The sequence below is a fragment of the Pectinophora gossypiella genome, chromosome 21, assembly GCF_024362695.1.
Source record: "Pectinophora gossypiella chromosome 21, ilPecGoss1.1, whole genome shotgun sequence".
NCBI lineage: Eukaryota > Metazoa > Arthropoda > Insecta > Lepidoptera > Gelechiidae > Pectinophora > Pectinophora gossypiella.
In genome coordinates this window covers 2843846-2871262 of record NC_065424.1, presented here as the reverse complement: position 1 = coordinate 2871262, position 27417 = coordinate 2843846, and the positions used below count along the sequence as shown (strand labels likewise).

The 27417-nt window shown below is 37.6% G+C and overlaps 1 protein-coding gene across 3 annotated transcripts in view; it reads right to left on the bottom strand.

The window, feature by feature from the left end:
* LOC126376469 (anillin) overlaps positions 1-27417 on the bottom strand; it is a 65834-nt gene that overhangs the window by 24039 nt on the left and 14378 nt on the right. For all 3 annotated transcript variants that reach the window (XM_050023853.1, XM_050023854.1, XM_050023855.1), the window contains 2 exons: positions 18453-18924; positions 85-323 (listed from right to left, as the gene is read on the bottom strand). In XM_050023853.1, the coding sequence (XP_049879810.1) occupies positions 85-323; positions 18453-18924 (711 nt within the window). The remainder of the gene's footprint in view (positions 1-84; positions 324-18452; positions 18925-27417) is intronic.

Genomic DNA, 27417 nt, shown 5'->3' with positions numbered 1-27417 from the left:
AGACTTTCGTTATGTTAACAATGACAATTCAAAATGTAACTATGTTACCTGCTGAATAAAGATATCTTTGAATTTGATACTTACAACAACATGAAATCTATTCTGCAGCATTTCCATTTCTTTCTCTCTCTCTTGTCTGAACTTGTTGGCTATGGTAGCCTCACTTATCGTCTGCTCCTTATTGAGTAGGGCTGCCAGCTTGTCCTTAATACCTCCCCCTAGAGAGGACTGGCTTATTGTATCTTCTTCTTTGTCTTTAGAGTCGGCCCTGGTGATAGGCGCGCTTGGCTTAGTGGGCGTCGAAGGTTTCGACACTTGTTTCGCTGAAAGAAAATGGTGTGGTTAGTTTGGAGTTTGAATTATAATGCCTAGTGTCGCACACAGATGTTGATGTGCTCTGCCTGGTGTGTAGAGTAGAGAATATTAAAAGTAGAGGATGGTAAAGAGTAAAGCGACTTTGAGTTGACCACGTTATAATATTAATTAAGAAACACAAAAATTACACGCTTCTTGCAGTTGATCGTAGAAGAAGAAGTGAGAAAAGTATTACCATTATATGCATTAAAAAGAAAAAAAATATAATTTGTTGGATGTTGGATTTGTTGGATGTTGCTAACACCTCGTAAAATTATAAAGGCTCGATATGATCATTCGATGAATTCTCTGGGAGACATTTTTCTTATCTTTTTTACTCAAAATTTCATAACTAAAAAAGAAATATCGTAAATTTTGAGTAAATTATTAACAAAAAAACCACCAACCTCCTACCATGTGGAACGCAATAAATGATATGATTATGATTATGAAAAACAATCACGCCTATTTCATAAAACGATAAGACAAGTAAAGACAAGTTGTTATAAAAGGTGGACTCAAAGAGATCTCTTCCAGCCAAACCCGCACGGTGTATGATGTTGTACTTTATAATTAAACTGATCAAAAAGCCTACAAAACAAATCAACCAACAATTTCATATTAATTTCGTCACCGACCGATTCTAATTGAATAAGTAATAAACAATTAAACATTGATGCACATAATTTACTTTTAATGGATTACAACACGTGATCCGTTAATCGAAACGACGAAACTTTATTGGATGTTTGCAATTAATGGTATATTGCAGCCGATAAACCTATTTAAAGCACACATTGGCCCAGATTTCTGCAGACACCTCCTAATTTTACTTTAAGTTATACCTGTCATTTTCTTATCCGCCGAAAAGGAAAGGGACGGATGAGTGACAGCTCTTAATTTTAGGAACAATGAGTAAATGAATAAATAACCCGGGCTAATCAAAAAGGTACCTCGCTGGTATGCAAACCGATTGACGTGTGCTGTCAAATTAATTCTGTCAGGTTATTAGCCAATGTAAAATGTTTATACGGTTGTTTTAGATTTGTGCTTAAAATTGACGTGTGTTCCATAAATTTTGTGCTTGTCGATTACCCGTCCCTTTCCTTTCGGCGCATAAGAAAATGACAGATATAACTTAAAATTAGATGGGGACTAATATGAAGAAGTAATATTTAAAATTATTGTTATCGCCCGTATGGTAAAGAACAAAGTCGGACATCCATTTCCATATATTAAGCGGCGAGGTGAGGTCGTCAAATACAATGTACTGTACGGCGAATCAAGGATACCCGCAGACATGGTGCCAATGAGTATAATGTACTGGAAACGCTAACCAACGCGTTTGTGGACAATAAAAGACAGTAATACAAGACAGTAAATGAGATAGCCGAGAGAGTGGATCTGTTTTCGTGTTCCAAGAGTGAATTCGCAAAAATAGCTATGAGTGTGATGTGTTTTACTTAATTAAGGAAATCGTATATTGTACTAGTAAAAAAATATTAACTATTAATTTTAAATATGTATAAATAAGTCCCCAACTCTGTCGCATTAGGTTAGCCTGTAAAGATAGTTGTTGTGAGTGAAATAAATAAATAAAATGCTTATTATTGATTCTTTATATACATATATACACACATAAACTCTCGCCTATTTCCCACCGGGGTAGGCAGAGACTATGGAATTCAATTTGATTCGATCCTGACATACTTCTCTTGCTTCCTCCACATTCATCAATGCTTATAATACACAAGTCATAAAAAGTGGATTCAAATCATAAATTACTTTTATATAACTTTCTTAAGACACCGCTGGATATTTTGGAAGGAATACATTGAATTCAATACGTCGTAGCAGCATTCTGTTAGATGCACATAAATAGGTATTTCCATTTTCCTAGACATTGTAATGGTAATGTATTAACATTAGTACTGTAGATTGCGAAACCGGTTTATATTAATAATGAATATTATTGATTGGTACCGACAATGTTTTTATGACTTGTACATCAAAACGTGTCAATACTATACAGAGTGTTAGTGACATCGTAACGAAAACTTTGATGGGTGATTCAGACCATGATTCTGAGTTGATATCAAGGCGGACTTTGTATGGAACTGAAAATAATTTAAAAAGTATAAAAATTTTAATCAATTTTCCGAGAGAAAATCCCTCTAGTTATCAACTCAGAATCATGGTCTGAATCATCCCCCTCAGTATTCGCTACGGTGTCACTAACACCTACATGTATACTACTTATAAGTTCTTGTACGGAGTGTAAGTGACATCGTAATGAACATTGAGGTGGATGAATCATCTAACACCATGTATATTTTATGTAGGTACCTTGTACTATGATTCAAGTTCAAAACTTGAACTGTGTAATGGTAAGACGAATGTACCGAGATTTGAATATGAGATTATATTTGAAGTCACTATTGATTGATGCCGTAGTAATGTTGGAATTGTCCAAATGATAGCATAATATGTATAATATAAAAACTAATTGTATATACTTATACCTGTTCAGACTGAATATATAGGTACTTATTAGCATAGGTATCATTACATCAATGTGTGCGTAAATGGATAGGTGCCGAACGCGTTATGTAGGTTTTTTATTAGGTAAAGCGTTATTTTTTTTTATAATATAAATGTTCACGTATAGCTTTAACGTCTATTAGGATGCCATTGGAAATGTTCGATTGCTTATTCACACTAGCTAATCTTTTAAGAGATCCGGTAAATTCTCAGGAAAAAGACGTTATTTTAGGTATATTAAATATAATAGTAGTCTCAATAGTAGACAGAATACAAGCGACTGCCAACCTGACCTACCAACTCGAAGGGATGGGACAAAGAATATTTTAAATTACAATCTTTTTTCGAATAATACAAATAATAGAGATTCGAAATTCGAATGCTATCGAACGTGGATAACATCTTATGTTTTAACTAGAACACAAATACCCAATGGTGCTGATTCCTATAGACATCATCTAATTTTATTTTAAGTTATATTCGCCATTTTGTTATCCGCCGAAAAGGAAAGGGACGGTTAATCGACAGGCATAAAATCAAATAAAATTTATGGAACACACATCAATTTTAGGCAGGAATGTTCGCGAAATGCCTATTTCATTCGCCCGGTCTATTCATTCATTTTAAAATGAACAATTGTCAAGAAAATAACTTAAAATAAAATTAAGAGATATCTGCAGGAATCAGGGCCAATAGATATTCTGAAAAGCACAACTGCAGTGTGTTGCGACACTTATTAATAAATTGCAATAAACATTATTGGAAAGACAACAATAGTATACTCAAATCAGCAATTATATTACGAGAACAATGTGACACAGTTGGAGATTGCACAATGTTGAGAAAAAGTAAGAATTTACACGCAAAGATAATAGAAATTATTACTCTATTTACTTGTACTAGAGGTTGGTGGAGTATACTCCAAATCTTCGATCAACGAGGGACTTTCCCCAAAGCTCCCCAAAATGCCATACTTGGGCCCAAAACTTGGCAACAAATATGGCGCTATCTGCAGCGTTCATCAGATCCTCCTGCGTGCAGGTGTTCGGGCTCGCAGGACACGATGTAAGATGTTCCATCGTTTGGGGAACAGTGCCGCACTTGCACTTTAAGTCCGAGCCATCCGAGAAACCCCACCTGAACAAATTGTCCTTACTTCTTATGTATGTAATTACTATCGAAGCTATTGGGTCTTTGTAGTAGAGACTACAGACCTAGAGGGGTCTGTGAAGACACTAAAATGAAGACAATTTCAAAGAGCTGTTACTAAACTAGGTCAGATCAGATGTAACTATTTAATTGATTTCCCGAGAAGAAATGGACCGTTAAATAAGCTAACGATAGTAGGTAAGCTAGACAATATAAGTACTTTGATCTGTATAGTATAGGAGCCTATGTTTTGATGTATCGAAATGAAAAATGACCTCGAGGAAAGGTGACAAAAACTTATAAGAATGAAAACTTGTGATCTGAATTTAAGTTCAAATTCAAAAATATCTTTATACACTAGGTAACATAGTTAACGAACGTGTCATCCGCCTAAAACTACTACAGCTTCACACAACCTGTATAGCCGGGGGAAAGAAGCTGCAAGAAAAACCTCGGCACAAGGCCCTAGATGTTCTTTAAAAATAAAATTGAGGACTAAGCGAGACGTGAAAGAAATCCCACTTTGAAGACCTTGCGATAAAGTTTCATTCACATTTCCTAACCTTTCCTTGGTCCTAACATAGTGAGATAACATCACATACAGGTTAATTGTGTAGGTTACAGGGCAGGCAGTAACAGGTGAGCCTTGGATTGCATAGCTGTTCATGTAACCTACATACCTAACGCTATTGATTCTGTAAATGGAGTTTATTGATATCATAGCCGGTGATTACACAGTTACACGTAATATGTGACCGAGTTATTGATTAAATAGAGATAAACCATGGCCTTTTTTGGTGAGCTGCGGCACCCATACCTTTGTTTTCCAACTAAATATTAATATGTGTATATTTTAATGTATATGTCGTAGGTTTTACCTAAATATTTTTTTTTTATATATAATTTTATTGGATTATGGAATTACGAGTAGTCGGGTTTTTTATGGATTCGTCGATTGCGTCTTCAAGAATAAGAATTGTACTGCTTTAATAGATATTTAAGAAGCGCATGCCTTGAAGACAATAAAAACTCACGTGTTTAACAGATATTTGAGAACCGTTAAGTAGCGGCTCCCTTTTTGGAAAGAGTTGAGAAAAGAGATATCTTTGACAATTGTTATATAATATGTATTATGTACATGGTGCCAAGATTTGAAGAGAAATCATCGTCATACAGCAGACGCTGCGAAAACCGATATAAAGTAACGTAATGAATGATTAATGCTTGTAATGAACGGTTTCAGCATTCGATAACGGTTAAAATTAATTTATAGCTACAGATTATCGACACAAAATACATATGTACCTATGAAAATCAAAAGCTCAAAAGAAACTTATTCACGAATGGTAAATCTTAGTTTATAGAATGGATTTACTAGGAATCTAACACCAGATTTAACCTTCGAAATAGGTATAACCTGGTGTTAGATTCCTAGTTTATCTAAAGGATACGGATAATTACGGAGGCCGTGCAAATTGCCACATTGTTCTACAAACATTGTCGTGGCGCGTTGACACTTACAACATTGAGAAACGATGTCAATTTAGGTACTCCTGGGGCTTTGCGACACCACTTCAAAAATACTTAAAAATACACTTACATTTTATATTAAAAATATATCTCAACAGCCACTATCGATTGGTATTTTCATAACAAAAACCCAAGAAGTGTATCACAAAAAAGTTTTGATCACGAACCACTGGCACCGCACGATTGTTTAGAAAAAAATATAAGTTTGAAAAAAGAATTAAATGTCAAGTTGGAGCGCCGTGCTTGGCGCGCGCGGGAAACGGAATGGCGATCAGCGATGGCCAACCATCGGTCCACCTCCACCTCTCAACTCTCAATAGCGATCGCTTCCGAGTCCCACGGTTGTGCAGTTGTCGTCAACATTCTGTCACGTCACGCGTCACTAAGCTTCCATCCAGCAGCCGTTTGTTTTGTGTTCGCCGTTCCGATCGTTGACGTCTAATAGCCTATTAATTTCACAAGCACTTACTACCGTGCTACTTTTATAATTGCACAATTCGTGGTTAAATGTTATAATTGTACTCAATTTAATTAATTAACATTACTTATATAAATTACTTTGATGACGTCTAATAGTTAAAACTTGGAACTACCCTCAATGAAAAAGAATTAATGTTTTTGTGTAAAAGTGTATTTTTATTTGATTTAGAACTATTCTCAATTTATCTGGAAGATTAGATAATAAAACAAAATAAAAACTAGATGCGCTTTATTATTTTAATAAAGCGCATCCAAGCACATTAAAACCACAAACGACTTTCTTATCATAGCAGTAAAACCGATGAATAAATCAATGCCTTCCAATGTTGTCTGCAAGAACCACGTATTTTACGAGCAAAAAACGTACACTGTTGTGTGATAAAGGGCTTGATATAAAAAATGTAATAGTGTACACCTGGCGTCAAGGTTGGCAGCCTCTGACCGGGCAGCCTTCGTGAAATGATGTCACTTAGCTTAATTTCGGCACAGTAGCTTAAACGTCTCATTTGGTAAGATAATTGCTATGTACAATAAGTAGGTAATTTATAATAGTAGAGTCATGTAGTTCAGAACATTATTGATTCTATAAGCACTATGTATTGTTTATATTTAGAAGATTCAAAACTTACTCTTACAAGTTGACAGCTGTAGCTTGGACGGGAGTCAAGGTATGTCTTTTATATTTATAGTATTCTGATAATTTGTATTATATATAATTTAGGTCTCCATAACAGTGACAAAGTATAAAAAACTTCGTGAGACGGGAAACCCGTAGCTAGTTATGAACAGATGTTTCCTGCCCGTTCTAGTATGTCAACAAATGACCTTTTAATATACTAGTTTATATTTGCCATTTTGTTGGAACAAATAATATTATAATGGCCGTATTAAGAGATGACCTGTCTACCTAATAACCTAGCACCATACACTCCATACAACGCATTAGGTATGTTAATCTTCTAATCTAAATATATAAAAGGAGAAACTGACTGACATATCAACTCACACCTTAAACGGCTAAACGTAGGCACTTTAAATTTGGAAGGGACGTAGCGTAGGTACCGTAGAGGTGCACTAAGAAAGGAATTCCCGGAATTCCCATAGGAATGGGAATTAGCGGGAAAATCCTTTTGTATGAAAAATCTAAACCGCTTAAGTTAGATGCTTGAAATTTGGCATGCAGGTACTATAGTAAACTTAAAGCTTAGTTGCAACAGGATATTGCAAATTTCCCACGGGAACGGGAGTTAGCGGGAAAAAACATTTGTATGAAAAAATCTAAACTGCATAAGTTAGATGCTTGAAATTTGACATGCACTCCCCCACACACAAAGATCTCTCTTTTATAACACGCCACGCGGACGAAGTCGCGGGCAAAAGCTAGTCTAAACTAAATGGCTTGAAGGTTTTATTTTTCTAAGAAACAGTGGCCATGTCTATTTGTTAAGTACGAGTTATGGGTTCACATTTATGCATATGTTGCATTTAGAATTCGGTTCAATACTTCAATAGTTCACCAGTTAATAGGCTAGTTTCCAAACACAAATCAGTTACTTTTTGGTAAACGTCAAAACACTAAATGGGATTATTATGGGATTTTATAAAAAAGCACACTGTGACGTCATAGAAATACGTGATAAAATGTCAGAATTATTATTACGTTTTCTTGATTATAGTAAATAAGTTAAATAGAAAAAAGAAAAAGTTTTTCGTTAGTTTTAGATCTGTCTTTATTTAGTAATCGGAATTTCATAATTTATCTTGAACCTAGTACACGACCCAATTCAATAGTTCACTAAAATTCACGTCTCTAGATTTACCTTTCGAAACGCCTGAGTGATGCTAATCATTTACCCTCCAGACAACGTCTTGCCGCCAAAAGAAAAACCTCTTAATGGCATGATGTCTGGAGAAGCTGCTAGGATAGAGTTTCGGGCAGTTGTACATATGCCGATCACAGCGCCCTTGTGTACGCACTGCGCTGGGCCGATTGCATAGTACTTCGCCTCACTTTCTCTCTGCCTATTCACTCTCCCTCAAAACTAGAATGAATAGGTATTTGTAGGTATTTGTATCACCCTGAGGAGCTCGGTGGCGCAGCGGTAATCGCGCTCGGTCTGCGATTGTTGAAGTTAAGCAACTTTCGCAAAGGCCGGTCATAGGATGGGTGACCACAAAAAAAAATCATCTCGAGCTACTACTACTCAGACTACTATTCAGAGGAGGAGTCCTAGTACGGCTTTGAAATAGACTGCTCAGCGCCATCCCTCTCGCGTCAGACTGTACTGCGGGGCGGAAAGCAAGAGGGAAACCACTGCCGTATTTTTCTCTGAAAAAGTAGCATGAAGAATGCTATACCGACAAGAGCGTGGCTCTTAAATTAGTTTTGAGTGATGAGATGCGATTGTGGTCAAACGCAAACCAATATTTTTATTAAAATTTCCATTACCATTCTATCTTATTCAATTTACTTTTATTATGTCTGTTTTCCTGAATAAAATAACAATGCTCTAAAAATGACAACAAGCCACAGCAATTAAAAAACAGATGTCCAACCTAGTCATTATCATTTGCAGTTCTATCGGTCTTGATACTTGAAATTGTGGGTTGTATTGATATTGCTGAAAACTGACATCAAGGCCTTTATTAGCGGTCGCAGTAATGATCTAATGATGCGAACGGTACTAGGGTCGGGTAATGATAGTCCATTCGACAGGTGAAACTCCGGTAATGACATAGAGTAGGTGAGGTACCATAATGTCATAAGCGAGTACCACGGCTGTGGGGAATTGGAGACATTTGAAAGGAAGAGTCGTCGAAATTAATGATGGTTACATTTTTAGGCTTTGAAATAGACTATTCTGGGCGCCATCCCACTCGCGTCAGACAGAGTACTGCGGGGCGGAAGGCAAGAGGGAACCACTGCTCCATTTTTCCCCAAAAAAGTAGCTTGGAGAATGCTACACCGACAAGAGCGTGGCTCTTAAATTAGTGATGATATATTAGGACTATACGAGTTCACACAAACCACGACTGTGGAAAGACATGGAGGGAGGCCTTTGCCCAGCAATGGGTTGATACAGACTGGTAGTAAGTAATAACGTATTTTTAGTATTGGTTGACGGTGTCTATTTCTAAAATAAAGAGATTTCACAAGTATAGAATGAGAGCGTACCCTTTTCTCTAACTAACGTTAATACATTTCATTTCATTTACATTAGTTTGTCTCTTTTTCTCAACTTTTTGCCGTTATAACTTTCTATTTCTATTTATTTATGGAAGACTTAAAGCTTATATACGTTGAAAGATGAACATTGAAGAAGTATCAATGTGTATATAAGCCTTTTAAGAGTGTACACAACGTTCATTATAATTATTTCTGTAATGCACCTTCTAGGCTTCTACTGACCGCAAATATAAGTAAATGCTCAAACTGTTTTTTTTTTTAATGAATTTGACACTAAATGAAAATACATTAGTGAAACTCTGACGATGCTTTTTTTTGTAGGTTATAGCAATGGCCCATCGCTTATTTGTCCGCTCCTTAGAGGTCCATTCTCTATTTTTTGGAATGACTTACATGCATCAAGGGGATTAAACAGGCTACATAGAAACAATTCACCTAAAAAAGCAATACTGCAATTTGACATTTGCGTGCATTGCGCACTTTTATGTACACAAATGTCAAATTGACCCCTGTTCAACAGGGTGGCATACAGAAAAGTTTTTCTCACGAGAAACCGCGACATGCGACGTATACAAAAATTCGACAAATCTACAAGTTTCTAACCAGGCTTCCTGTGACGATGAACCAGTTTTACGAGACGTAGTACCGTTTTGTTCTTCAAACTACTCATTCTTTGGCACTTTATAAAAAATACGAGTCACCATAACAACAATATTGGGGTCCTAATATGATGAACAGAGAGATTAAAATGGCTACATCAAAGCAATTCATCTAAGACAGCAATATTGCAATTTGACATTTGCGCATATAAAAGTAAGTGCGCAATGCAAACAAATGTCAAATAGCAATATTGCTTTCTTAGATGAATTGCTTGGATATGTCCATTTACCCCCCAAGTAGTTAAAATGAAATTGTAATAAATGTGGTGGGTATATACGTATAGATGGAAGTAATGCTTTCAGGGTTCAGCACATTTAGTCATATTGTGACATACAATAATAATTACATAAGGTACTAAATAATTACTTTAACAAATATATATTTATCTAAATAAAACCTATTTATAAACACAAAAACTTACTTAATCTATAAAACTGCTTTCCTTTTAACCAGTTATTAAGTTGGGATCGAGACTTTACAAGCTCTTAAAAACCGTCATTAAAGCAAGTCATCTAAAAATAACAATATTACAACGTGGGAATGACAAGCATATGATAATTGTAAACATTACGGTTCCGAACCTCAATAGGTAAAACGGAACCCTTATAGTATCACTTCGTTGTCCGTCTGTCTGTCCATCTATTAAGACACTTGGAAGTATCAAGTTGAAATTAACATGTAATACTTATGTCTGCTGTCTCTTGAAGCTGTATAAAAATCAACGTTTTTAATCAACACAATCGAAAGATATCAACAATTTTACCCTTATTTTTCTTCAGATATAACTAAACAATGAGGAACAACGAGGAGCTCGGTGGCGCAGCGGTAAACGCGCTCGGTCTTCGATTGTTGAAGTTAAGCAACTTTCGCAAAGGCCGGTCATAGGATGGGTGGCCACAAAAAAAAAGTTTTCATCTCGAGCTCCTCCGTGCTTCGGAAGGCACGTTAAGCCGTTAGTCCCGGCTGCATTAGCGGTCGTTAATAACCATCAATACGCACTGGGCCGCGTGATGGTTTAAGGCCCGATCTCCCTATCCATCCATAGGGAAGGCCCGTGTCCCAGCAGTGGGGACCGTAATGGGCTGATAATGATGAACTAAACTCAGTACAAAACAGGAAGCACAAATGACTTAACACGGGCTTAGCCGCCACCAAAACAGCTCAAAAATAAATATAACAGACTGCGTTCATAGACTTTCTCCTCTTTTCGCCATCATCAGTCAACTGTGACAGTACGTCATGACCAGTGATGTGCCGTTCCCGGGAATATTCCCACTTTGGGAACATTCCCGGCAGGAAAAAGGCGCAAAAAAACAACAGGCGCAAGGCGTAAAGGGTTATTCTGCATGTGTATAAATAATTATAATATTAAAAGTAAATGAAAACATTTTCTAATTCACCATTCCTTTTACTCTGTGGATGAATATTTAAAGTAGAGCTCACGACACTTACATTGAATATTTATAGGTACTTGTTGGTTATTGTGTATTTATATTGTTGATTTTAAGTTAGATTTTATTAATTATTTAACATTCGTACACTACATGGTTGAGTGAAGGACTTTTATTGTGCAATGCAATACATTATTTAATTATATCTGTATTTACCACTCTAAATATATTTCATTTAATTTCAAACTTAGTAAAAAGAGCTTTGTTACCCAACCTTCAGGAAGATAAGAACAGGCTACAAGAAACAATAATTTGAAAAAGAGAAGCAGCCAATTGCCCTTACTATTAAATATTTTTTTACAATGGGAACATTCCTACTTTGGGAATATTCCCCGGAACGGCACACCACTGGTCATGACGGCAGATTCGTTCTGGCGGTGACAACGAGACGACTGATTTAATGTTAAGCAAAACTTACCATACATAAGTTATATGTTCTTGGGTAGTCAGGGATATCACTCATCTCATGATAAATTTCTTACTGATTTATTTTTCCGCTTTGCTAATGATATTTAAAACCGACTTCAAAAAATAAGGTTATTAATATCACCCGTATGTATGTAATATTGTTGCAACTTTCTGCGCAGCGTGACATTGCGAACTCTCCACTAAGTACAGGAACTAAGTCATTTGAAAGTAAATAAAAATAGTCTTTACCATTTCCGTAGCACTTAATAATGAAGCGAGACCTAGTTTGGCCTGTCGATATTGTAGCCAACCTTTCGAAAGCGATTATGCAAGTACCAGACGTGTCTGCGCAAACGCATCTAAATTGGTCACTTCTCCGAGACAATACCATTTGCATAGAGTAATGGAGCCGTCAGTTGTGAACAGTTATTGTAATTATTGCTGTTATTGTCTTGCAAATAGAGGTGTGGAGGTATGTGGAAAATCAGTGTAGAACCGTTATGGTTCGATTTTATTTTAGTTTCAAACTTTACAACACTATTACATACATTTATGAGAAATATAACTAGGGGTGGAAATATTTGAATGAAGCTGTGAATATTAGTCCAAATCTAGCACGGTCCTAAACCAATGATATTTGATTTGTTTCCGAATTCATGTATGGATCTTAAATGATTATCATGACGATAACATCGCGACGAAACCCATTTAGGTAACCGAGAAATGACTTTTCGGAGGTATGTGACCTAACCTAGGCTGGGCTGGCTTTTCCCTTCGGGAAGGTCAGACATACAGTCGCCAGTACCAAAGACCTTATTTTATCTCGTGTCGCGTCGCGTCGCGCTCACATAGCGTGCTAGGCCTGCTGATAATCTTCTTATTCTATCGTGTGGGTTGTGAGGTGGAGTACCAACCTAATCAACCCTGGTGTCAGGGTTACTATTGAACCGCCAAAGGCCCCTGACTTGGCTCATGTAATGACTACTTACTTACATCAGTAAGTAGTAACCTGGACCAACAGTAAGTAGACTACTTACATCAGTAAGTAGTAACGGCTTAACGTGCCTTCCGAAGCACGGATCATCTTACTTTCAGACAATCAGGTGATCAGCCTGTAATGACTTAACCGAACTAGGGACCACAAAGTATTTTTTTGTGATATGTCCTGCGGATCGTGAGCCCAACGCTCAACCACTGGACCACGGAGGCAGTTATCATTCTTTATTCTATGACTTTGCAAAGGACAAACAAAGGAAAAATCTGTGCCAAATTATTCATACCGAGTTTGTCTTTGTGATTACTCAAACACGGTGACATAGTTCTAAGTGGCAAACACTACAGTTAAACGAAGGAACTAATACAAGTTTAAGTATAGTTTGAGGACATGCAAAGTGATTGAATAAACATTAGTGCCGATTGCAACGTTTGAAAGATATTTTAAGTAACTGTTTATATTTTAGAATATTAACAGATGACCTGTTATTGAAGGCGGAAGATATTGAATTCATAAACAATCCACACAACCGTCTACTGTGTAAGAAAGAGCAGTGTGTGACAAAGACGAATAGCTGTTTGTCTGTTGTGACCGGTAAGTGTATTATAAAGATGAAACCAGAAACTAGAAAACGATGCATCAAAACTTTCGTATGGAGTATAGCCCTATATTGATGGGAAACTTGGACACTGACACGGAAAGACAGAGAGACAGAGGCCTTTGAAATGTGGTGTTGGAAGAGGATGGAAAAATAAGTTGGACGTCAAGGGTTACTGAAGAAGTGCTAGTAAATTTAAGGGAATGGAGACAAATGTTGAGAGTTATTGATGACAGAAGATTCAAGATGATTGGACACTTAATAAGACACGACGAATTTATTAAAAATATCACAGAAGGGAAGATGGAAGGAAAGAGAGGAGGGGGAAGACCAAGAAGAATTTACATAGAACAAATTAAAGAGAAGGCGAACGTCGTGTCTTATAAGGAAGTCAAGGATTAAATAAAACAAGAATGGAGAATGTTACACCGACAAGAGCGTGGTTCTTAAATTGATGATGAAGCATATAATGTACGCCAGGAGTTCCTAAACTTTGAAGAAAATGGAACACCCACCACATTCCCTTCATTTCATGGAACCCCTCGTGTAATGATTACAAATAAATGTCACTGTAACTAAATAAAAAATAAAACCAAAAAAAAAAAGAATTAGAAATATTTCCAGGGCGAAATACTTTATTTTTCACTTCAACTTTAATACAAAGAATGAAATTTCGTGGAAACCTAGCGACTTTTCTGCAGAAACCACTTTAAGATACGCTGATGTAGGCAATAGTTCTTAAATTACTAGAGGTCCGCCCGCGACTCCGTTCGTCCGCGTGGACTTCGGCCACCTATCAAATATATCCTATGGCACTCACAGCTAATGAAGCCTTTCTACCGATGAAAGAACCTTAAAAAATCTTGTTTTGTTGATGAAATCCACATCTCAGTGTGATTTTTCAAAAAGACGCTTACTTGGTCTTCACTACAAGGTGACGAAATGCACAATCCTATTCAATAACCCTGACATTCATTTATGCATTTATCCTTTATTGGAAAATTGAACTCAATAAATACACTAATAATACTATAGATGGCGCTACACAGTAATTCGCTCAGCTATTGTCTTAACCTCAACAGTTTACACGAAAGTTGTAATTAATGCCAATCAATGAATCATTGTTTATTGTCTTTCAATTCAAATGCAACATTGCGCAACAAAGCTTCAAGTTTCACTAGCTAGTAGTTAGTTCCCTATACTTACCGATTAATCGCAACGCAATTATTTGAAATTGCGAAACTGTAATTCCCAAAAATAAACTAAGTTAATTTCATCTTTTCACTTGGAAGACAAAGCTGGATTGAATTTAATATCAAATCGAAAAATCTAAATAAACAACCATTAAAGAAAATTTAAAAGCCGTTAAAGTAACTGTCTTATTTTTTACTACTTTTTTATCTATTCTCTCTTCTTAATTAATTTCATAATTACTGTTGCAGAACCTCTTCATTCCGGCCCCCATTTATGTCTACCAAAGCCAAAATATTCGCCATTTTTAGACACGATGTGGCTTCTTAAAACTTGTAAAGATTTGCGTTGCCTTTTCCTTATTTCAACCAGTTCACCGAAGTAGGACAATTCTGAACAGTACAACATCTATTCAGCAGATTCGGAGACAAAACACCGAATGAATCGCATTACATGTTTAACGAGAACATTTTCATGTTATTGTTATTGAACACTAAAGCAATGATTCACAAAGGATTCTTGTCGAGAATTAAGACAAAGAGAAGGTGAAGAGCGATGTCAAAGGAATTAATAGACAAAACGTCCGTCAAATGGATTGGATCAGGATTATGTCTTTGTTGATGGAACAAAAGTCTTTGTCGATCAAGATGTGGGGGCTCACTAATTCCATACATACACATAATATTCTCACATCCGTAATTCCTTGCAGTAGATGCGGTCTCAGTAATACGGAATAAAAATACCGGCCAAGCGCTTTCTTTTTTTTGACGTGACTTATAGTAGATTCTCTGCAAATGGCATTAACTACTTGACTGGACAAATGGGGAGCGCTGAGGGCTCTCACCCGGTAGCCCGGCCAAGCGCGAGTCCGACTCGCGCGAAAGGTTCCGTACCATTGACTAGATAAACAACAGTAGGTAAACAAATATCATATTATCTACCTGTTGCCTTTATTGATGTCGACTAAAAAGGGCAAAAAAACGCATTTGTTATATGGGATCCCCCTTAAACATTAATTTTATTTTGTTTTTAATATTTGTTGTTATACCAGCAACAGAAACACATAATTTGTGAAAATTTCAACTGTCTAGCTATCGCTGTTCTCGAGATACAGCCAGGTGGCACGCAGACGGACGGACAGACGGACGAATCCTTTAGATAAGACCTTGGATGGTCAGAATGACCCCAAAGGGGAAAGGATGGTAAGCTCTTTATTATGTAGTGCCAGAAGTAATGATTTGCATCCACCAACCTCTTCGATATTCATCTTGTTCTTATTTTTATCAGGGCTATTTTAAAACATAACAGTAACGTTGCGGGGACGTTGTCGCCTGTACGTCTGCATGTCACGGATGTTCTTTTCTCAGTAAATACTATTCTTAGAAAGTCACAGTAACCTGCTCGGAGTCTCAGGAGTATCCCCACAAAGACATTCTGGTCAAATCTCGGTCTGCTAGAAGAGATTTTTGATAGAAAGAACCTGAACCGTTCGTCTGTTTTGCGTGTAACTTGTCTTTATGTCTTTGTTTCTGTGTACAATAATTTAAGTAGGTAAATAAATATATTGTAATTCAAACGCGTTGTTCAAAATACGCATGTTAATATTATTTTTACCTCTAGCTACTACTAAGAAGCATCAGTTCATGGCAACCCATACAACTGTTCTAAATAGCCTATAAAGTTTTTTTTCTTTGACGTACCTTTGTTCCAAGTATATTTTTTATACTTTGGCAACGTACTTTGGATATTAAAAGCATGTGCTATGATGAGATCTTACATACATTATAAATTGATTAAAGTGGTCTTAAGACTATAATTCAATCAGTTTGCGTTTTGGTTCCGTTATGATATGATCTAGGGGTGTCGCCGTTGTCGGATACGTCTGGGTCGACATCATCATCATCACCTAGACTGACTAGGAGTAAGCATTTTATGTGTAAAATAAAGTATATTTATTATGCCCCGATTCCTGCTCACACCATCTAATTTTAAGTTATACCTGCCATTTACTTATACACCCAAAAGGAAAGGGACGGATGATTGACAGCTGTTAATTTTAAAATAAATAAGTGGAATAAATACCCCGAACGAATCAAATAGGTATCTGGCTGATATGCAAACCGTTTGACGTGTGCTGCCAACTTAATTCTGTCGGGTTATCGGCCAAAGTAAAATTTTTAGAGGCTTGTTTTAAATTTGTACCCAAAATTGACGTGTGTTCCATAAATTTCATGCCCGTTAATTACTCGTCTCTTTCCTTTTTGTCGGATAAGAAAATGACAGGTATATCTGAAAATAAAATTAGATGGTGTGTACAGAAATTAGCACCATTATATTGTAAAGTTATGACCATAAATCCCGCCAGTAAGAAGTAAGTAAATTACGAAATATGGCTTATTTACATCTCGTGTGACATAATGCCATATACGATAAACTGAAATACCACGTATCAAATAACTGCGAACCAAATATTGCCATATAAGTATCTTGGTTACAGTATAAAAAAAAATAACGAGTAAGCACGGTTCATTAATATCATTACTTACAGTGTAAAAAAATTTAATAACCAAGTTGGTTCCGCATGTGGCTGTTAAATAGAGGAAATAATAATTAAAATTAGGGTCACAATTATTACTGGCAACTTGTTCGCGTCTATTAACGTTATAAATTTTGTTTGGTACGTTTTACTTTGTCCCAATTTGGTAGGAAGTCCCGAAGATTGTTGTTAGGATTTGACAAAGTATATTAGACTTGATTATGAACCGTTAATTACTAAACGAAAATCAGCTGATCGGAATATTATATTGAACGGAAACTACAGATATAAGTACTGAGTAAAAAATAATGCAAAAATTACGTAAAACCAATTCGCTTATCGCTTTTGTATCTCATTACTACAAGCACACTACAGGTTGTTTACTACCTTTAATCATTTCTTGATTGTGTCTCATCTCGTAGCAAAATTATAAGCTTGCGCCATAGGGTCTAGAGAGAAGTAATACGATTCAGTAAAAAGTAGTGTCATAAATGTTTCAAAATTGTTTATTGTTTTTGTGTTGTTTTTGTTTGTGCAATAACTAAAAATGTTTAATTATAAGTGACTAATGTTTTAAATGTCGTCTCTATCAAATCTGCATCACCGAGGGACGTTTAAAATGGGAAGCTTTTCGATTTCTTACTGGACCAAGAAAAATACCGCTGTGTTCTGTAGCCTGGCTCAACAGATTAGCCTAACTAATAGATAGGTATAACTGAGAATTGACCTGTAATTACACCGAGAAATTTGCTATTACTAAGGCCATTACAGACCAAAATCGTGTGTACGGTTGTTTTTTTTATTATCAAAGTAGATATTATCAGATATTACGCTTTTTGACTTGTTAGTCTTGTCAGACAGGTCGTGCTAGTTTTTTGATCCTGTCTGGGTCATACAGACATACGTATATTTCGAAATTATTCATAATAAACATTCATACTTATTTTATGCAGTTGTGGCATTTAAATGGTACAAGGTTGGTTGCTGTTTATACAGAGTTGAGGTATATCAACATACATACATACATAGCCTATATACGTCCCACTGCTGGGCACAGGCCTCCCCTCAATCAACCGGAGAGGGTAAGGAGCATACTCCACCACGCTGCTCCACTGCGGGTTGAGATATATCAAATATTTGAATATTTTGCAGTTACGGATAAAAATGAATGATCAAATGATGTTACTATCCAGTCTGAACAGTTGCATGACACAGTTACATCATGTTATAAAAAGTGATGATGTAAACGTCAGCTGAAACGCAGACAGATCATAAACTTCAGATAAATATAATAACCGGCTGAACTGTTGTTATACATCGTTGGCACCAAATTATACTTAACTATACATGTAGGCATTAATAAATACACGTACCTTTATTATCCCCGTGCAGCGTTTTGACGGAGGGAGCGAGTCCGAAGGGCGCCTTGGGAATAATAGCTGCACCCTTATTTTTTTCAAACAGTGCCTTGCGCTCCCGTAAGGACATTTCTGCCGGATCCTTGGCCCTCGGGCTCCCGGCCTCGAACATCGCCGCCTTGGACAGTACAGAGCTCCTGTCCACATTTCCATTTAATTTTGGCGCAACTCTCTTCACTACGGGGGAAGCCGGCGCCTCGTCAGCCGGCTTTGTTTGTTTACAATCCACATTATCATCATCTTTCGGCACTATATTGTTTTCTTTGTCTTTGTCACTGTCACATTCATCGTCCACTCTGCGCGGCGGTGTCGGCGCTTTGTACTTCTTTATTGATGGTTTTTTTGTAACAGTGGGTGGCGAAGCGACCATTGTCGCCATGTTGGGGGCTGCAGCGGCACTGGGGGTTGTCGATGCCGGCTTCGGCTCCTGTCGGGCGCGATCGGGGGTTTTCGTCGTGGTGAAATCGTACACGAGCCGCGATTGGCCGGCGGAGACGCGCCGGTAGCCCTCGTCCTCCTACGATTGGACAATGGTGGTGATGGTCGCGGGGTGAGCACGTGCGTGCATTTCGTATTGACACGAAGACGGTGCGTATTGTTGCGGCCGAGTTTTAAGCGTAAGTGGGTTAGTTTAGCGCGTTCGATCCCTAAGACGAAGTTGCATCATATGGGTTGCGTAAGATAATGTTGTTCGCTGTTCGTACATGTGAGATCACTGTGATGGGATGTGACGTGCGTTGCGTGTGTCGGGACTCCGTTAGTCGTACTGGCGGCGGCGTACTGCGTGCGCGTGAGTCGCGTCTGACGGCGGGTAAACAACTGACGGGCGGCCGTCGTCGGTGCAGGGACACCACACGTGCGAACCGGCCCCCGATAATTATACATTGTTTTGGCATCGCATGCAAATGTTCGCGGTCAAATCAGGAAGTTAATGTCGAATTTTGACACTTGCCCTCAACCGCATTTGGGTAGCAAATAAACTTTAGAATGTATAGGTAATTAAAAACGCATTTATTAATGAAATGTTTGTGATATAGGTACGAATAACCTCATACCACGAATGTTTATCATGTCATAGAATGCGTCAACACAGGGAATGATCATGGCTACCCTAACATTTTCACAACAATATCAAAGAAACATCTAACTCAAAGAACCTCTCGTGAACTTGACGACTTTCTAGAAAAAGACAAGACGAACAAACGAGTCCGAGTTTACAATAGTTATAAAAGATAAAAAAAGAAAACGTCCGCCGGACGTAATACACTATAAAGAACTAATATGGAAAACGAAAGTTGTTCAAATGAGTAAACAAAACAAAAAGAGCGGCTAGATACCGACAGGTTGAGGAGAGACGACTGTGATATCAAGAACCGTGACAAATGAACAACGCGCCCTATTATAATTGGGTAAAATTGACGAACGTTTTTCTATGACGTCACAGTGTGCTTTTTCATACAAATTCCATAGTAATTTCGTGTTTTGACTTTTAGTAACTGATTTGAGTACTTGGAAATAGGCTAGTGGCTATTAGCCATTTGACATTGATGTTGTGACTGTGGGTACCTACAAAAATTTGGAGCCCTAGTCAAGTTACAAACGATTTTGTCTATCGTCAGTGACAGTGATAAAAATACGTATATGGGATTGACATGTCACCTTATGTCAATTTCAAACTTTTTTCCCGTAACTGTCGATTGTCCTAATCTTATGTAATTTGGCTAAGGCCGCAGACCCAAAACGAGAAATGGAATTTAAAAACAAAACGAAAAATATCAGCGTATGTTAAGCGATGAACCTTACCGATGTGGTTCTGACTATCTTAGCAGAAATTGCAAATGCGTTGTGATGGAGCCATCCTATCCTATCAGGAATGGTGGACCTGTTATTATGAAGCTTACAGACTTTTCAACCTTAAGGGAAAACCAAGTCAATTACAGGATAGATCACACCATCTAACTAGCTATTCCGAAGTCTACTTACTTAAGCTACATTATACATTGGTCTCTACGGCATTTACGCTAAACCGTAGAATAAAAAGAAAACTTTTAAAAAATGATGCACATTTCAGGGTTCATCTAATATTTGTCGTAAGACCAGACCGCGTGACAAGGTACGGTGTGTCAAATAGTTACGCTATTTTAATTACTGTAATAACTGTCACTTGCGTGGTATCCTGTAGGTACCTACTGTATGAGGCTACAGTGTCAAACCTATACGTATACATCAAATATTTTGACATGTAGGTTTGATACTGTTTGTAAAAACCGACTGGTTTAATTACTGTCCCATTTGCTCCGTTTCATTTATCATTTCTTTTCTTTCCATTTCCATTAAAAAATATGAACAATACCGCTAAATACAACTACGTAAACCAAATCACCAATAAAACATTTTCAAAATTATTTTATTTTTAACCTAATAACGCTAACTTAAACCGCGTTTTCATGCGATTGCAAAGAAATTTAAATGCCAAAAACAGTCAGACTCAAAGAACAGCCTTTCCTATTTCAACTGTCGAACATTGAACCAACATTCGGTTGAACGAAGTCACTTAAATTATCTACCAGCAAATACCTAGAACGGACCAAATTGGGCAGATATCGTGTTACTCAAGCCGTAGTCAACCGTACTCAAAGTCTGATAATTACGATGCCTTACAAAGCCCCATTGAATTGAACACAGCTATGCTAATTAGAGGTTCCACTGTATACATACATGTCTTAATTGTGGGAAGAATAAGGTATAGTCAGCTGTTTATTGAGGATATCGGTTCTAGCTCTTGTTATTAAAAAGTATTTTAGCTGAAACTCATCGCTGTGTCTTGAGTTTGGTACAGGTCTTATGGTGGTATTAATAAACTAATCTCAGCTTCGAGACTCCTCAAGATCGTGTCAATGTGACAGTTCTTTTATAAAAAAAGGGACTTGAGCATGACCTTGAGGACAGTCTTCAGATTAGATTATTAATACCACCTTTAGAAATTAGGGTCATAGTCCTAACAAAGATAAAATATGGAAAAAAATCTAGGAAATGTTTGGGTCAGACTCACTGGAGTTTTTGACATAGGTATAGGTATTTGATCCTATTAGGATTTGCTCTGGTTTTCCAGTCTAAGTCATTTTATTTTTTAATTTAAATTTCACTTGTTCCGGGCAAGTAGACAATAACATAATCAAATTTACAATAATTCACGCCAAAAAAGATCCACTTAAATGGGATGTAAAGCAAATATGGCATAGTCCTAACACAGACCTAAAAATCCTCATCATCATCATCTCCCTAGCGATATCCCGTTTCCACAGGATCCGCTTACCTAACCTGCAGATTTGACAGGTCCAGTTTTTTACAGAAGCGACTGCCTGTCTGGCCTACCAACCCGTAAAGGGAAAACCAGCCTAATACAGGTTAGGTCACATACGTCGCATTTCTCGGCAACGTGGGTTTCATTACGACCAAAAAAGGTTATTATAAAGTTAATGATTATTTAGAAGATATGAATACATGGGATTAACTGTCTGAGAACTGATATTAGGCAGCTAAATTACTCAATTGTATACCAATATTTTGTTTATTTTTATTTATTTTTTAAAGAACGTCTCTGGGCCGATCGTGGCCCTGTGCCGAGGTTTTTCTTGCAGCTTCTTTTCCCCGGCTATACAGGTTGTGAGAAGCTGCAGTAGTTTTAGGCGGATGAGACGTTCGTTATGTAAAAATTGACGATTCAAAGTGTAACTATGTTACCTACTGAATAAAGATATTTTCAAATTTGAATTAGAATCAGCATAATCCCCCTAGCATTATTCCGTTTTTCACAGGGTCCGCTTACCTAACCTGAAGATTTGACAGATCCTGTTTTTTACAGAAGCGACTACCTGTATTCTTAAAAATCCTAAAGTGAATAAATCATAGGATCCCGTGCCACTTATGGTATGACATCCGATACGTGGTTAACAATGGGATAAAACTTATAATGTTGTGGGGCGCCGAACTTTAAGTAGCTGGAATTGGTTAATAGGCCTAATTCAATTTAGTCAAAAACCCGGGAGTTCTCCATCGACTCACTAGTGGCTTCACGGCACTTGCATGGGCCCTTCCTTAATGCAGTCAGAGGTCTGTTTAATAAACATTACAATTCTATAAAACAATTACAATTTGATGTTCATTGCGTCACCACTACGAAGCTACAAAACGTTTCTGATCTAGCTACATACGCACTCCGCAATGTAAATTAAATTGCAATTTAGTAACAGTCCTTTGATTTAATGTTTGTTGAATAAACGTACTATTTTTTTTTAATGCAAAAATTGCAACGACTACTTTATTATTAAGATCATTTTACATTTACAGTTCCATACATCATCATCTGGGAATAAGAAGTACGTAACTCATCCTACTAGTTATAATTATAATCCCCGATAAACTCGTAGAAAGATAATCGTAAGAGTAAAGGCCAAATTGAAACAATTATTCATCTAAAAAGTAATAACTATTTGACATTTGCGCATATAAAAAATGTATGTGCGTAATGTCAGCAAGTGTCATATAGCAATTATTACTTTTTTTCTACTCCTCTACTTTAATCTGGCATTTAAATAACCAAAAAGTCTAATTATAAGTACATACATAATTAAACTCTTTGAAAAAGTGTACGCTCTATGGCCTATAAAAGCATTGTTTACAAAGTGTAACTGTACTATAATGTCGCCAAAAAAGCATTGTTGTTGTTTTTTTTTTATGACCTGGAAACTGGCACCTTTACTTTGTTTGGTGCCATAGATATACTATAAAAAAAAGTATACATTTGCCGCCATTTTCCCGCGCGTTGGAAAATAAATTGGAAAATTTTTGTGTTTCGTTTAAAATTACGTCGTCGTAGAAAAAGTATTGTATGCAACGTTGTATAACTAGGTCAAAAAATGCTCGTGGCGTCTCTTATTGCGATGTTCGCCAAGGCTCACATCGCAACTCACGCCACTCGCATTTTTTGACCCTTCTTATACAACTGTTGCATAAAATACTATTATATGGTAAATTTAATTTTCAATATTCTTTATTGCATTTAACCATCCGTTACCGTCTTCTGGTAACTGTGACGTAACCTACCCATTCCAGTATTATGGGACGTGAATATGATTGAATATAACCTATTATTTGAATAATCGTTTGTCTAATTCGATCAAAGCCAAGCTGCACAGGTCAACACCCAAACATGTGGCGAGGTTGACGCACTAGACGATCAATCTCACTGTGTACCTTGTACAAAGCTCAGTAAAAACCTACCAACCGGTACTCGTGTGCAAAAACTTGGTTCAACAAACTATAACACGGTCGTACTGAGAGGTGAACAGACCTCAACAGTTGCCAAGAGTTGGAGTGCTTTACATTTGGTCGGATTACAACGCGGAACAATGATGCAACTGGAAAAAATGCGTGATAAAAGACGTGGTGGTATTTATGTTACTACGCTCGGAATTAGATTCACTATCGTGCACTATTCGGTATAAAAAGTTATTCATCACGACGTGGAAGTGATCGTGAGGCAATACATCATGTTTCTTGTTACGGAGGAAGAATCACATTCATAACGACATATGGACCAACGACTTAACGTACCTTCCGAAGCGGATTATCTTACTTTCGCACATCCGGGTGATCAACCTGTAATTTCCTAACCAAACTAGGGATCACAAAGATATTTTTGTGATATTTCTTTACCGGGATTCGCACCCGGGACCTACGGATCGTGAGCTCAACGGTCTGCCACTGGACAGAGGTCGTTATAAGATACCTGGTAACATTTTTACATTCTTTTACATTTCTCGTAACATAATCCTACAACTGTATCCCAATTGGGGTAGTCAGAGGTACATCCTTTGCAAGGTGAACTAAGTACCCACACCGGATCAAGCTTTCTGTTAAACCAACGTTTTGGGTGGTGAGCCGTATCGCCGTCATAATGATCGAGCTAACTGTGTTAGTGAAAACTGCACTTAAGATAAACTAATTATACTAATTCATTGTTGCAAATCCGGTACCGGTGATCGGACCGGCACTCTCCGTTTGAGAAGCAAGCCGATGAACCATAGGACCACAGGACTTAAAAGAAAAGAAAGTATAAGCCATTACGAATCGTAGAAAGATGGATAAAAGACGTGAGGATAGATAGCATGAACACAACATTAGTTACCAGAGTATTCAAAACGGCGTGAACAGCCCATATGCGTCCCACTGCAAGGCACAGCCTCACACGCACTGGACACAGACATTCAAAACGACATAATATTTGCAATTTACAAGTAGGTACACACAAGTTTAAAAAAGGAAGTCAAGACTGGCACCAGTCCAAACGCAGAAAGCCAGTACATATATACAGTATATTAACAAATAGAAATAAACCAGAAATACTGGCCAGCGAGTGAAGACATTCAACTAATGAGAAGAGCACATATTATATTACATACTCAAAAGCTTAAGAAACATAATAAACTTAGGACATTACAGGGGCCTTAACTAACTGGCAAAGATTATGTATGACAGTGACAGTGATATAAATGTATGGGATTGACATGTCATCTTATTAAGCCGTGGTAGCCTAGTTGGCAGGACGCTTTCCTCCACTTTGAAGTCTTAGGTTCGAATCCAGCACAGGCCTAAATCAATGATAGACGAATTTGTTTTTGAATTCAAGTTTGGATCATAAATGATTATAACGTAAAAACACCTTGAGGAAACCCACATTCCAGAGAAATGCATTTTCAGAGGTATGTGACCTAACCTGTATTGGGTTGGTTTTCCCTTCGCGGGTTGGAAGGTTAGACAGGCAGGCGGTTCTGTGAAAAAACCGCACCTGTCAAATCTTCAAGTTAGGTAAGCGGACCCTGTGAAACACGGGATAATGCTAGGGGGATGATTGGCATGTCACCTTATGTCAACCCCATACATTTTTATCACTGTCACTGTCGATTGTCATAATCGTTTGCAACTTGGCTAAGGCTCCTGTAGTGATACAATCCATAACGTGATACTAGTCTACCATTCGTACCGCGCACCATATAGACAAGGGTTTATTCCTTACCGCGTAAGGTAAGTCTGGTTTCCCGTTGGCTATGTCCGTCAGCCACCTTTCAGGAAGGCGCTTGTTGTATTAACATGCCAAAGAAGATGACATCTGCCTTTTTAAGGGTAACAGGTGGAAATAAGGATATACTAGGTGCGTTGTTTCGTTAGTGCTGGTGGTGTGCTTGTCATAAGTACATAAAAAAGAACAGTAGATACACTCTCATTTTTTAACGACCTTTGTGGTCCAGTGGTTGAGCGTTGGGCTCACGATCCGGGTTCGATTCCCGGTGGGGACATATCACAAAAAATACTTTGTGGTTCCTAGTTTGGTTAGTACATTACTGGCTGATCACCAGATCCGTGCTTCGGAAGGCACGTTAAGCCGTTGGTCCCGGTTACTACTTACTGATGTAAATAAGTAGTCGTTACATGAGCCATGTCAGGGGCTTTTGGCGGCTCAATAGTAACCCTGACACCAGGGTTGATGAGGTTGGTACTCCACCTCGCAACCCCCTCAGTATTCGTTACAATGTCACTAACACCCTGTAAGTTTTACTGTCACTATTCGATTCATATTAGCAGTACGGTCTCGAGCATTACTACACACTTTGGTACCATGTCACATTAACGTTTTTGACAAATTGAACTGTAAGTCTCACTAAATGTCAAATATGTTAGTGCGACAGGGTCCTAAAGTGGGTACATTATATTGCTCATGAATGTACCTGGCAAACTATATAACTGTATAGGTACTGAATAGTTTGAATACTTTGCTGATCGCGCCGCAGTTTGTGGTTAGAAGCAATAAAGGTTACGACTCGCAAGCTAGTTCCCTAGTTCGGTGTAGTGTTCGTTTACGTGGTGGAGGCAATTATAACGGATGCTTTGGGTTTTGTGGTTATATATGTGCTTGTAGTGAAGCTAAACCTCATTATATATTATAAACACACGTCTGCAAACTAATAAGAAACCCAGTCTTCTCCTATCGTGTGGGTTGTGAGGTGGATGACCAATCTCATCAACCCTGTCAGGGATATTATTGAGCCGCCAAGCCCCCTGACATGTCTCATGTAACGACTACGAAATTATATCAGTTAGTAACAGGGACCAATGGCTGAACGTGCCTTCCTTCACGAATCATCTTACTTTCGGACATTCCGGTGTAATTTCTTAACCAAACTAGGGATCACAAAGAGATTTTTGTGATTTGTCCCCACTGGGATTCGAATCCGGGACTTTCAGATCGTGAGCTCAACGCTCAAACACTGGTGGGTGCAAGTCAAAGAAAATGCAAGAGAAGTATGTCAGGATCGAAGCAAATGGAATTTCATATTATCTGTTTACCCCGGTGGGAAATAGGCGTGAGTTTATGTATTTGTGTGGTGTAAGTTACCGGGGTTAGATTTTCATTTTAGTCTTTACTTCTATTTTAACAAATAGAAATAAACCAGAAATACTGGCCAGCGAGTGAAGACATTCAACTAATGAGAAGAGCACATATATTACATACTCAAAAGCTTAAGAAACATAATAAACTTAGGACATTACAGGGGCCTTAACTAACTGGCAAAGATTATGTATGACAGTGACAGTGATATAAATGTATGGGATTGACATGTCATCTTATTAAGCCGTGGTAGCCTAGTTGGCAGGACGCTTTCCTCCACTTTGAAGTCTTAGGTTCGAATCCAGCACAGGCCTAAATCAATGATAGACGAAGATAGAAGAAGCAAATGGAATTTCATATTATCTGTTTACCCCGGTGGGAAATAGGCGTGAGTTTATGTATTTGTGTGGTGTAAGTTACCGGGGTTAGATTTTCATTTTAGTCTTTACTTCTATTGTATATTTTACTATT